At 39.4% G+C, this 13,930-nt stretch overlaps 1 protein-coding gene across 1 annotated transcript in view; it reads left to right on the top strand.

The window, feature by feature from the left end:
• The window catches only part of atrnl1a (attractin-like 1a), a 230,695-nt gene that overhangs the window by 185,291 nt on the left and 31,474 nt on the right, over positions 1-13,930 (top strand). The window contains exon 28 of the mRNA XM_028469441.1: positions 1,524-1,619. Coding sequence (XP_028325242.1) covers positions 1,524-1,619 — 96 coding nt within the window. The remainder of the gene's footprint in view (positions 1-1,523; positions 1,620-13,930) is intronic.

Raw genomic sequence — 13,930 nt, forward strand, 5'->3', positions numbered from 1 at the left:
AGAGTGGTGGTAGATGAGTCGTAAGTTTTTGTGCCTCTTTACCTCAATACAGCAGCACATTCAGTTATTGATGTATGAGCGTGTGTTCATCTTCATGCTTTCATGTTTATGTATCAATCCATGTTATGACCACATGCTGATGAAGGCTTCGCCTTTGTTCAGCTGACGTTTTACATTAACGGAGCTCGCCCACCCTCCCACCAGCTTCTACTCTTTACTCTCGTTAGCCTTTCCACTTCTCCACTCCTCCTTTCTCCTCCTGTGACATAATGATCTGATTTCTTATTTTTCTCCATTTAAACTCTCCAATAAGTCAAGACAAGTCAAGTTTATTTATATAGTACATTTCATGTACAGGATGATTCAAAGTGCTTTCCATAAAACAAAGAAGTAGCATCACGCTAGAGTTAGCGCACCCTTAAAATAACATTTAAATAAATGAGTATATTCTGTCTACTATACTGTAAGTATGATGAGGATGATGAGCGTTCCCACTGAAGTATACTTCCAAGTTTTTCAAGATGCATTAAAATCCTGAATCACACTGAGGCTAAATATCTCTGTTGATTCTACACATTTGAAAGTTCTGAAAACATTTTAAGTGAGAACGTGACCAAGTAGAATATCATCATGTGCTCATTTGATCCATAAAACTCACGGAAACCATTTAATTCCAACGTTTCAGAGATTCTCGGAGACCCTCCATTGTGCTACTGACTAAACTTCCTGTTAACTTCAAAACAAGAGCCCTATTTACAAAAGCTTTTAAAAACTAATGGAAGACAAGAAGAGAAGCTTTTGTTTTGAAAAAGGTTGTTTGATTTTTAGCTTGAAGCCAGTCCCATGACCATTTTAGGTTTCGCTTGCAATGCATCATGGGACAGTTGAGTATGACTAGTGTGCCCACCATGCATACTTAAAATATGTTCCCATATATTATACATCCAGGTATTTCTCACATTCTCAATGTTTCCATACTATCTAATGTGAACCCACTACATTCTCATTTTGACTTCAGGCTAAGTATGAGTAGTACGTTAGTATATGATTTCAAACACAGCCAATGATCTGATTTCTTATTTTTCTCCATTTAAACTCTTCAATAAGTCAATATTTCCAGCATTTGGTCTTTTTTTTTTTTTTTTTTAAATAATATGTTAAGGTTTCTTTTATTCAGACTATTATTTTTTTCAGGAATTAGATCTCCTGACATGTTTCAACTGCCAATTGTCAGTCTTTGATGTATCCCCAAAACATGTCAGGAGATCAAATTACCTGAAAAAAGTTGTCTGAATAAATGAAACCATAACATATTATTTCAAACCAAGTCAACAATTTAAAGGGCTTTAAACAAAACAAGCATCACAATAGTGTTAGCACACCATAAAAATATTTTTTTTACATCGAGTTTTAAGTTGTCCAACATCTTTAAATCTCTGGTTAATAATCCTTGTTATTGTTGAGGTTCAACAGTGCACTGTATAGAAAATGTTTTAGAGCAAATTTTATTCTTTCTTTTACAGCAACTCATGAGAGAAAGGCAGCAGATGGCCAGCCGTCCCTTTGCTTCAGTCGCTGTTGAGCTGGAGGCGTGTGACGACCACGAGGACCTGCTGCAGGTCAGTGCAAAGCCTCAAACACTCAATTATTTAAAAAAAAAAGCCATTTACAAACACAACCTGATGCCTCCGCGTATGCAAATGTCTGCATGACTCAACGTATAAAAACTTTGTCCAGCCTTGACTGCTTTTTTATTGTATAGTTGCATAACGGGCTGTGATGACATGTTTGTGGTTTAGTCATAGTCAAAAGAAAACAACTTTCACCTGTTGTTTTTATTGCTGAGCAGTGGTTTTGGTCCATCTTGGAAAACTGACTCTTTGCCCTTTGGAGGATTTAAATCCTGCCTTTTCCTTCGTCAAGCAACAGAAAGTTGCCTCGAAGCCCAGGAACCCCTGGAAGACATTGTTCTTGTACACATTCCTTTGAGAATGGCCACGGTTACATGATGTTTTTTAATTCGAAATCAGTTATTCCGAATCAAATCATTCAGAATTAAAGTGTTCTGCTTCGTGTTTACACGGAAATTGTAATTCCCAAATTGGGGTTTACATGGAAAATAGGTTTATTCGGCTTTATTTAATTCCACTTTAGGTCTGGGAGTTGGGAAGGCTCTGATTGGACAGTGAGCGAACATGACGTAGCACAACAAACCTTTTATTGTCGGCTGCAACACAGAAGACCACACATGAGAGCTGTTTTTTACTTTTATTGTGATTGTAGTTTTGAAGCAGCAGCTGGACAATAACACGGTTTCAGTTTGGACCGCGGAGCGGAAGGGAGATAGGAATTAATCACCGGTAAATAAAACCTAGTAAAACTCTGGAAAACAATCACCAGGAATGAAGATAGTAGCTCTAACAACAGGTACGGTGATAAACTTGGTGATATTACAGCCTGTGAATGCCTGTTCCGTTTACCGAGGTCCGTGTGTGTTTAATAAGTCCATGTGAACGTCTGCATGTTTATGTTTCTGTCCATCCACTATTTTCATTATATCATGTATTCTTAGGCTCTTATAAATAAATAGTCTTGGCTCTAGTCCTGGCGGCCATCTTGGATAATGTCGTCATCGCAGTAAATCGCACATGCGCAGAACGACTCGAATTAACTTAAAGCGGATTTAAGCAAGTTAAGTGTTTACAAGAAAGAGGAATTATCTAATTTACAATAAACCAGCCACTTCATTTGGATTTAAGTTTAATTGGAAGTTAAATTAGCATTAGAAATTAAGTGTTTACATGGTTAGTTTAAAGAGGAATTAACTTTTATTCTGCTTGGAAAAGGAAATAAAGCTCCCATGTAAACGTGGCCAATGGTGTGCTGAAACTGCAGAGAAACCCAAACCTTCCCACTGTGCAAGCCATGGCCAAGTCAACAATTAACCCCCGTCACCTCAGAAAGAATGGCAGAGCTGTTCTCCCACTGTTTCTTGATTATCCATTAGCAAGCACAAAGGGCTGATGTGGGCAATGGCAGCTACAACAGCTGAACAGCACTAACAAAGAAACATCACACTTGCTGGTCTCTGTACTGAGGGAAATGTAATAATTTGTATCTGTTTTGGCAAGGTATATGTGACACGAACGTGTTGCTGGTCGTCTACATTGCTGGCTGCATGGGCTGACTGTAAAGCAATAGCAATACATGGATGTAAAGAATCAGTGGTGATCAAATGGTTATTTAGAAATCTAGATATTAATTACTTATTTAAACATGTCTTCCAACCAAATTTTCCCATTCTTCAGTCCTACATTGGTATCGGAGTCTGACCATGTAGGACATTTTTTCATAGGTTGGTTCATTGTCCTCCACTTCTCAGGGGCTGGGTTGCGAGAACTCTAGGGGTTTAGTCTCGGACTCGGTCCGAATGGGCGGAGCATAGCTGATTATTGTATCACCTTGATTTGGCCTGGTTTGCGTTCAGAGCACACATTCTGATCTGCACCCAACAGCCTCTGGTGCAGTTACATGAGCGAGTCGCTTGAGGGGCCGTTACTGGAGTAAAGACTTCTCTAGGCAGAAAAACAGAAATCCGTGTGGGTCAAAGCAAACGCTTCAGTGCACAGAAACATCTTCCTTCTCCGTTTGCTCAACCACAACATTCAACAGTGGAGCAGCAGCAAGTTGTCATGCTTTTGATGGTTTTAAATCCCTGTTTTGTGCCGTCGCAAAATACAGCGCGTTCTTCTTCCTTTGTTTGAACCTAATCGCTCTATATTTGAAATGCTCCAAGACCAGTTGAACTAATTGCTCTAGATTTTGCCCGATTGATCCACTCTAGACTTTGTTTGCGTGTTCACACCACCTAACCAAGGAGGACTATCCAAACAAATGAATCCTAGAGTGTTTTAACTGCTCTAGGGTCCGTCGACGTGAACTCATCCTTAATCTTTGCAGAGAAGCCTACATGGTTCTCGCCCAAGCTCCTCTATAGGAATTACAAGGCCTTCATTACAAGGCTAGTCACTGAGGTTTCCTTCAAGCTGGACGTACCCATCACATCTCGTGAAAGTGGCACCAACTAGGCAAACTGCCTCACCTGATGTGAAAGAGTAGCGGCTTTATTCTGAGCTCCTCACTCTATCTCTAAGCCTGTACCTAGACACTTGACTGAAGTGGCTTAGATTAAGCAGTAAAAGTTAAAGGTTCTGCCGTAAGTGAAGGAGTAGCACTTTTGTAAAAGGATTACAATAACCCAACATCTTACTGTGTTATTGCTTTTCAGATATTAGCATTTGCAATTTCTTTTTATTTTTACTCTTTATTTGCTTCTTTAAAGAAGCAAAAAAAATGATTGTAATATACTTCAGGAACTTAATTTAATACAATCTCAAATATTTCAACTAAAGCCATTTGAGGGTTTTTTTTATTTATTTACTTGACTTTTTTCTGCACAACCTGATAAAGAACAATCCAAATTGAAACCATTATTTAACACTCCCGCTACTAAATAAATGAGACACACTGCGTGCCACATTCCACATGTGGCACACTATAAAATACTTCCCCTACCACCATGTTTATTCAAGAAAACAAAATACACAGGCCTAATGTGCTGTGACATAGTGTTGTTGCGAGTTGTCTCAGGACAGATTATCTCATTACACGCTGTGCATGGAGCAGCAAATTGCACCAAACTATTTGGAATGACCTTGTCGCGATATCAGTATTTCAAACAAGTTATCAAAACAGGTAGCAGCATTGCATTATGGGATGTGAACTTTTACCCCTGAGCTCTGAGCTGCTTTCTTCGTTGACACCAACCTGCAATCCACAGCAGTTTTGCAGCAGCAGATGTTGTATATAATTTGATGTGCGGAGCGTGTTGTCCGGTCTGAATGAAGATCAAGAGAACAGAAAGTCATTTATCAATCTGTTTTTTTTTTGTCTCCACAACCTAACACGCAGAGACAACATGAGACCTAGCATTCATGTTTTCTATCCAAACCTTTATTTAGATCTTTGAGGCACTACTTTACACCTAGTTTACAACACTTCCCACTTTGGAGATGTGTTAAAAGGTTTGTTTTGACTAGTTCAAGCTTGACATGTTCCTGTTTCAACAGTGACTCTTAGTCAAAACTCCACAGTTGATTTTCTTATCCACACCTGAGCCCAGTTTCCATTTCATTCTTCAAGGTGAGAGACAATGGGGCTGAACGCTATCTTCACACTGAGGTTAATTGCACAACATCTGGTTAATAGTCAAGCATGCAGCTTGGCATAATTGTGTAATTAATGAGGGAAAGGAAACATTTCCATCCGTCCTGTTTTTTTAATGTCATCCTGCTTACGCGGAGCAGGAGAGTATGGTTAAACAAATGGAGTCATCATCGCCCCATTTCATGCCATGTTTAGACAGCGAGCGGGGAGGACAACACCTGTTCCCAGCACACAAACGCACACGCTGTGATTGAGTGTGCACAGGTGGGCTGTGCAAAGGTGTGTGGAAATGATTTGGTTACGATCCAGTGGATAAACAGGACATTATCTTTTTAACAAAAAAAGGTAACTTTGTTATATAAACACATCATTTTTTTCTCTTAATTTAAATTAATCTCCATATTCTGGACTTTTGGCTTTCCTCGACTTCTTGCTTGGCAAATTATCTTTAACACTACATCAATGATGCACATAATTTATTGCAAAAAGTTGTAGTTTGGAATCAAAGTTTGCAGATCATTTAATTTAAATTTAAGGCAAAAACTGTGAGGCGGCTTGACGGCAAACTGTGCGTAATCTAAGGTTATCACACATTGACCCTTATTATTATTTATGAAGGTCCTTTTAAAGAAGTGCAATTATTATAAATTCCGGTATTATTTAATTCCTAAAATAAATACACAGTTTGGTTTTTCATATTCCTCAAAAGTTACCCTCGAACATTGTAATCTATCTATCTGTATCTATCTATCTATCTATCTATCTATCTATCTATCTATCTATCTATCTATCTATCTATCTATCTATCTATCTATCTATCTATCTATCTATCTATCTATCTATCTATCCAAAGTAAAACTCTTCTTTTAAAGTTTAGTTTTTCCATCTTTTTTGGTCCAATTTTTAGACCGAAACACAAGATGGTGATGAGAGGAGATAACACAACAACTATCCCCAAGAATAGAAAGATTGAATGACGGAATGTGTCTGATGTACCCAAAGACTAAAGACGCCCTCTCGTGCTGTAGTTCTCCACTGAGTAGAGACTGTCGACGCTCTGTGAGTTTTCCTCACAGAAGCTAATGTGCATAGAATCCCAAACAGTTCTTGTGTTCTATGACAATACTCACAAATCAAAGTGGACGTCAAGCATTGGGGAGGAGGCACTAAGAGTTTCCGGACACATCAAGGGTAAACCTAAAATGCCCTATGCATATTATTTCCACAAAGATGACTTCTTCGTCCTCTAAAAAACTTACTATTACAGTCACTCTTACAGCTGGAGCTTTCTTCTCTTTAGAGGAGTCTGTGCCTTGTATATCCCTTCAAACAAACATTTCAGACTGCATATTTCACAGCTGGAACAAAAGACTTCCACAAAACTGTTCTCCAAAGACGTGCACCTAAATCTTTTGACAAAAAAGGTACAAACTAGAGATGTTAAGCAGACCTCTAGATAAACTGTTCACATTGTCAGGACTTGCAAATCAAAATAATTATACAAATGTATCCGTCACAGGTGAAGAGTGCAACTTTTCAACATTTTAATTGAAACTTTCCAAATTATTAATTTTTTTTGCTGTTGCCATGACTCACAGGAAAACAGAAACCATATGTTGTTTTTAAATGGCATCTCAAGTTTTTTCCCCAAGCCTGAAGTAGCTAAAAAACTACCTCTGAAAACTGAATTCACAGAAATATGTGTCCCTGAACATTCTCTTTACTGCGTATTTGAAGAATTGGTCACAATGAGGAATGGGGATTTTTCAGGAATTGGTATATTGTTGTTTAAGTGTAGCAAGCTTGAGAAATGTAAACCTTTTCACCTCCACTGTATTAGGTTGTCTGCAGGAATCTGTAATGCAGCTGTAACCAAGGTTCAGCAAAGCAAGGGTAAAAGACATGATAAATATACTGTACAATAGTTTTATTTCTTCCCACATACAGAAACAGAGACTCATATTTGAGTGGCAACTCAAAGGATTTCTGTTTATAGCATCACAATCGTTCCCTGTGTCTTGTTTCCTCTGGATGGGTTCACTTTATAAGCACTTCTTCCACAGATTAGTTTTGTCCACTCGTATCAGCAGTAGCTCCTGTGTTTTTGCCCAGTAATCTGACTACTTCTGTGCATTTGAGTCCTGACTAACTGTCATTGAAAGCTCAAACTGGCCAGATAGAGACTCTTCCAACTCAGACCCACTCCCTAATGCCACACTGTGACGGCTGGTGCCTCCTAGCCTCTCAGCCTACCATTCCTCCCTCTCACCTAAAACGCCTGCTTTAGATCAGGAATCAGGTGGAGAGGGAGGAAAAGCTGTATGAAAGTGCTGAGAGGACCAGAAAAAAGGAAGTACAACACCATTGACCAGCAGCAGACATGGGGAGATTTCTTCCTCCTTCTTCCCATTCGATGTTCCTTAGTTTGCACTAATAGTCCAGTTTTCATGTTATTTAAAGTAGAGTTAGTGTTTTGTATATTTTTGTAGTTTAGAGGGTGGACGCTGGCCCTGTATAGTGTACTTTTGTTTCGTTTCTTTAAGTAATTTTGATTTTGTTGCTACTTTTTCAGAAATTTAAAGGTAAATAAATACTTCGACAATCTTTATTTCTATTTGGCACCGTTGCGGCCGCTCAAGCCTTTGGATAGACACCCTAGAGGGGGACGTAACAGTACAGAGTCATGGGACTTGCCCAGAAATGATACCCCACTGTGTGGACTGATGGAAGGGTCATTGTTCATTTAGGGTCCATGTTTTGAATACAGAAAACAAAATGACCCTTAAATAGATTCTTCAACAAGATGACAATCGCAAAGACATTTTTAAGAAAGTGGCGTATTGGTTCCAGACAAACAAGAATGATAATGAAGGCCACATCCTTCCTCATCCCTGGGCCACAATCTATTGAGAATAGAATCAAATAGAATACAGAGGGGAAACTCACGTTTCAGAAAAAAGAAAAACACACAACAAATGTGCAAATGACAATTTAGGAATTGGGTTGGAGGGGGGTGTCAGTGTGGTGACAGTTGTTGTGTTAGACAGTGGCGTTAAAACTAGGGGTGTCACTTTAACGCATTAATTAATTACAGAAAAAATCTACGCACTAAAAAAAATAATTGCGTTAATCACTTAGTTTTTTGTGCCCCGCAAACTGCGCGGAACCTTTCTCCATTGCACGCGTTCCCGTTATACCCATAATACTGATGCACCAGCTACAACGGTAGAAGCTGAGGAGACTTTGAGTGCATTCGTTTTAGTTATATAAAAAAAAAAAACACACACTGGATGGAAAACTAAAGTCTCGTTGTGTGCAAATTGTGCACGAAAGAGTTTGTGGTTCAGCAGAGGTCTGCTACCCTCTAGTGGAGTTTTATTTTTACCTCAGTGCTAGCTATGTAGCAGCTAGCACGGACAGTGCTGACTCTATTCTTCTATTTGGACACTACACTAGACCGAGTGGCCCATACAATCCACACAGTCAGTGGATAAATGGTAGAGGTAGAGGATACTACTACTATTACTACTATTACTACTACTACTACTAGAGTGATTACAGTACTTTGTTTTGTGATGAACAATTTTATTTTTGATGTGCTAATGTGCAGCACTGTGATTGATGGTCTGTTTTATTTGTTATATATTATCTGAAGGAGAGAAAAAGCATCAAGTTTGGTTTAATAATTGTGTTGATCATAAAAGTGTTCTTACTGTTTATTATGTGCTAACTTATAGCGCTACATGTGGACCTGATGTTCTATTATTTGTAGATTGACTAACGTACACATCAATATTTCCCTGATGGTCTGAACTAAAGGTATCAGCAGCCCTTTATAGTTTTACATACAGAAGAATGTAAATAGTTTTTCTGTTAAAAACAAGCAATAAATGACTTTATGAAGCCACTTTGCGATACATAAAAGTTTCGATCTGCCACAATAATGTAATTTAAATGAAAATACCTCAAGTTGAGGGCGATTCTCAGCAATTTTTAGGTGAGATTAAAAAAGAGATTAATTAGATTAATTAATTACAGAGCATAATTAATTCATCGCACAATATATTCAATCTATTGACAGCACTATTTGGTATATTTGGTAACTTGTAGAGTTGCGTCAAAAAGTGTTTTCTAAAAAATAGCCAAAAAAAAATGTGTAATGAAGTATTTATTAATCATAATCAGAATTCCTTTATTAATCCCAGGGGAAAATTGCTTTTTACAGCCACTTAAGAAAAAAAATCACAAGTAAAAGAATAAAAACGTTTAACAAAGATGAAAAAGAATAAACATTAAATAAGAGTATAATTAAGTAAAAGACTGTTAAAAATAGGGATCAGATACACACACATTACAGTAGTAAAAAATAAAGTAGGATAGATAATACTAATAATAATAATAATAATAATACAAATATGCAAATTATTTACAAATATGATACGGATATTTACAACAATCAAGCTGTGAGGTTACAGTGATGCATTATACAGTTTGATTGCCACAATTATCCATGACGAGAATATTTTTTGATTGAAAGCATGCATGCAGAGACAATATATCTGAAAAATAGGCAAATTTCCACCATGACTAGAAAGTAAAATGAGAATCATTTGAGAGAGGGAAGTAGAAGTGTTAGACCTTGCTTTTATAACCCTGAAAAAAACAGAAATTTAGTTATCTACCAGTTCAATCTTTGGGCATAATTCCAGCCTTTGATATAAAAATGTCTTTGATACACGTTTGATTGTATCTCTCAAAGACTCAGTGTTGCATCAGTTTTCGACCACAGGCTTGGTTAATTGGAGCATGTACTGAGCTTTAACTAACTGTAGAGGACGTTCACACATCCTGGACATCCAACACAAAGATCATGTTTTAATGCATGTATGATGTGACATGCAGCTAAAGGCCACCGTGTTGTGTTGTGCAGCCAAACTTGATCGGAGCTACGAAGCGCGTCGAGGCAACATTATGAAACACGAGCTGAATCATCAGCATAAATCAATGTTTCCCGCCGCCTCCATAAAGCACCGCCGGTGTGTCGTAAAGCTGATGAGCCTGCAGCAACTAGCATCCGCACGCCTCCGCCTGCAAAACGCTGCTCCCACCTTGCCACTGATTGACGACGCTCCCCCTGTTCTCCTGATACTATTTAAAGCAAGGAATGTATCAATTTCATATCTAATGTTTTAATGTGGCGTATTTATTCGTCAATTGTAGAGATTTAATACGCCTCAGGAAAAAGGCTTATTGTGTAGAAAGGGTTGGGTGGAGATAAATAATATTTATGACACCTGGGAGTCATGTATGTTTGGTTGGAATTAAAGCACATGGCTAAACACTATGTGCTTTTAGCCTCGGTGTGTTCTCAGGCGACACAAAGCTTCTATCAGACAGGGACACACACTCATTTTCATTTACCCACGACAATAGCAGATCTACACACTTGGTTTACCTTGACTTCTTGCTCACCTGTGGCCGACTCACCACTTTTTCACACAAACACAAAGCCCTCTTATTAACTCAATAATTCACACGTCTTTCAACACTAACGAAGCTAAAACAAACCCATCCCTCTTCATGTTCTGTTTGCGCCGCCAACAAAAAACATTGTTTTTCATCCCATTTGTCAGAGGTCAGGATTTGTTGTACTCGCCTGAAAGAGAAGCACCTGCAGGTGTTCCAGCTGAGCAAACACTCTCTGACTCTTCATGCATTTCTGTGTGTGTCATTATTCCTGGTAACTCGCTTTTTCTCTCCTCTGCAAATGGGAGCTTTTTCACATCGAGTCTGAACTGCAGATAAAATCCTAATTTGAATTAGTCATCATATTGTCGAACAAATCTAAACTTTTTCTGAGACGATCGCAGCTCAAGTAGAAATTAGACGTATGACTTTCTCTCACCAACATTTCCTCAGACTACTTTCAGTAGCACTGCCTCTTTACTCTAATCCCTAATACACAGTGGCAGATTACAGGCGCACACAATTCATCCCCACACCCTGATTGATTAGTTGTTGTCTTTAATTTGCTGTTTTGACTTCTATCCTTGTTTTTTAAAGCATCTACAAATTTCCACCCGTAATCTGATATTAGGACTCTCCAGAGGTGACAAGTAACAAAGTACAAATACTTTGTTTCTTGTCACCCGTGCGGGCCTGTGCTGGCCCTGGTGTGGGCGCTGGCCTCTCTCCTGCTCGGCCGCCCCCTGCTTTGGCGCCGGCGGGCGGCGGGGGTCGCCCCCTGGACCGCTGCGGGATGTGGCTGGTGCCCGGCTGCGCCTGGGGGGTGGGGAGTCTCGCCGTGCTCCGTGTGGCCGGCATGGTTTGGGGGGTGCCGCGGGGTGGGTCTCCGGCTGTGCTGCTCGGCGCGTCCCTGGGGTCCGCAGTGCCGCGTGCCCCTCTGCGCCATCTACCCTCACCGAGGGTATGAGCAGATGGTATGAGCACCATCTCCGAGGGTAGATGGTGCTCATACCAGACAGGCCTCCTACATGGACATCTATGCCTAACAAGACGCATTTATTTGCATCGTATTCATTTTATAACCTTTAAAAAATGGGACTACTTTACCCTGTGTGCCGCCATGTTGAAATGATGTCATTGATGACACCAATCGCCCCTTTCAGCCCATTGAGTTCTATTGGAGGTGAAGCATTCAGGATCATTTAGCAACTTTTTCAGTCAAGATGACAACTTGTGCTGCTTTGGGTTGCTCTAAAAATGGGTAAAAGTTAAAAAAGTTGATGTAAACCTCTTTTGTTTACCAAAATTTGATAAACAAAATCTGAGCCGAAAAAATCTGTGACCACAGGGGGCGACAAATCCAACTCTGCTGTTTCGTAGGCAGCATGAAGAAGAGTTGCATGTAAATACAGGCAACCAGGATGGACTGCTGCTAGTACCAGTTTTAGCATCAGCTGACCAAGCACCAAGTCCATAAACAGACTGGGACATCTTCACTGGCCAAAAATTCAAAGTGATCTGAACAACATATTATTAAGTCCAGTTAAGTCACATAGAATCACATGACATCGGCTTAGCTGGATTATGACAGAGATTCTGTGTGGGAGTGGGGAGACGTCTAAAACCTACATACAATACATTTTCATAGGTGCAAGTGTAACGTTTTGTTAAAGAATGTAACGGATCAGTTTTGTCTCACCAATTACTGTAGGAAGCAGTAAAAAAACAAAACAAATGGTGGCCTTTGTGAAGCAATTGAGGTATGATTAATTTGTCATAATCATTTAGAGTGAGTGCTGGGGGTTTAGAAACAGGGAGGGCTGGTAAAGTGGTCCCCGTGTCCTCTCTGGCACTAATAGGATTGTTTGCTTGCTGACGTGTTGATTAAAATGGAAATTTAACGCAAACTCACGGCCTACACACACACACACACACACACACACATACAATCCTCTCCCACAAAGTTAAACCTTGCTTGTTATGCAGGTGTGTGACGACGTGGCTACGACCTGCTGTAGCTCACCCACGAAACGACAGAGGGTCGGGATAAACAGGTGGAACGGGGTGATGGACGAGGAGAAAGTGAAATGTTTAGGAGATGAATCGTTCAGGGCAGAACAGGTGAGGACAAAAAGAAACTCACAAATAATGAGAATACGACGAGTGGTGAAATAGGAGTCAGCGCCAGATTCACCTTGAGACAACAGCTTCTGAAGAGCCTTGTTTGCTGTGTTTGAAGCACATAATGGCTGCGTTTTGCTACCTTTGTTCCTATTGAGGTTGTGCTACACGTTGAAGGGATTGAACCCCTTGTTTTAAAGTGAATCGCGCCGCACAAACACAAGGTAGATTGGACTGAAGTCACTGAGAAACTGAACTCTGTGTGAGATTGGAACTATTGCACACAGCTAAAAATGTTGGCATGTATCAAAACAGACTCTTTTTATAACATTGTGTGGAGATGTTTACAATGTATGTGTGGAAACGGACTTCAAACTGCAACAGAAAACTAAGCAAAAAATGTTTTCAAGAGAATAAAGTCGTCATTTTATGAGATCAAAGTTGCAATATTCAAGAATAAAATCATAATTTAGTAGATTAAAGTCAGAATACTTAAAGATTAAAGTCATATTTTAAGAATAGAGTGGTATTTTATGAGAATAAAGCTCAAAATGGTACAGCGCTCAGAATTCCTTTCCTCTGGTTCTTTTGTCGGAAAAAACGCAAACATCTGCAAAGTGGTTTTAAAGTCCTCAAACTGATAACAGTGTGGTGATGATGGGCCAAAACGCTCAGTATTTCACCACCAGTGAAACCTAATGCTCCATATTCTCCATCACGCACACACGAGTGATCTCAACACAAATAAGATCCTGTTTGTATTTCAATTTTAATCTCATAAAATAACGTCTTTATTCTGGAAATATTACAACTTTAACCTTGAAATATTATGACGTTATTCTCGTAGTGCCCACATGTTCTTTTCTTTTAATGTGGTCCGAAGTCATCTTGGAAATATTTCACTGTACATTTCTCCATGTAGTGCTGCTACGGGGCTCTTTTGTAAGTATGGTAAACTAACTTATATGGTAGTAATGTCACCGTTTGAGTTTTGTAGCCATTTTTATCCATTCCCAGACAAACTCTACCACACCCATGTCCATATAGCTGCCTTTCAACGCAATAATGTTCTTTTGGAATTGACTTGGGGTTTGGATTCTTGTCCACCACCACGAGC

Source organism: Gouania willdenowi, chromosome 15 (assembly GCF_900634775.1).
Source record: "Gouania willdenowi chromosome 15, fGouWil2.1, whole genome shotgun sequence".
NCBI lineage: Eukaryota > Metazoa > Chordata > Actinopteri > Blenniiformes > Gobiesocidae > Gouania > Gouania willdenowi.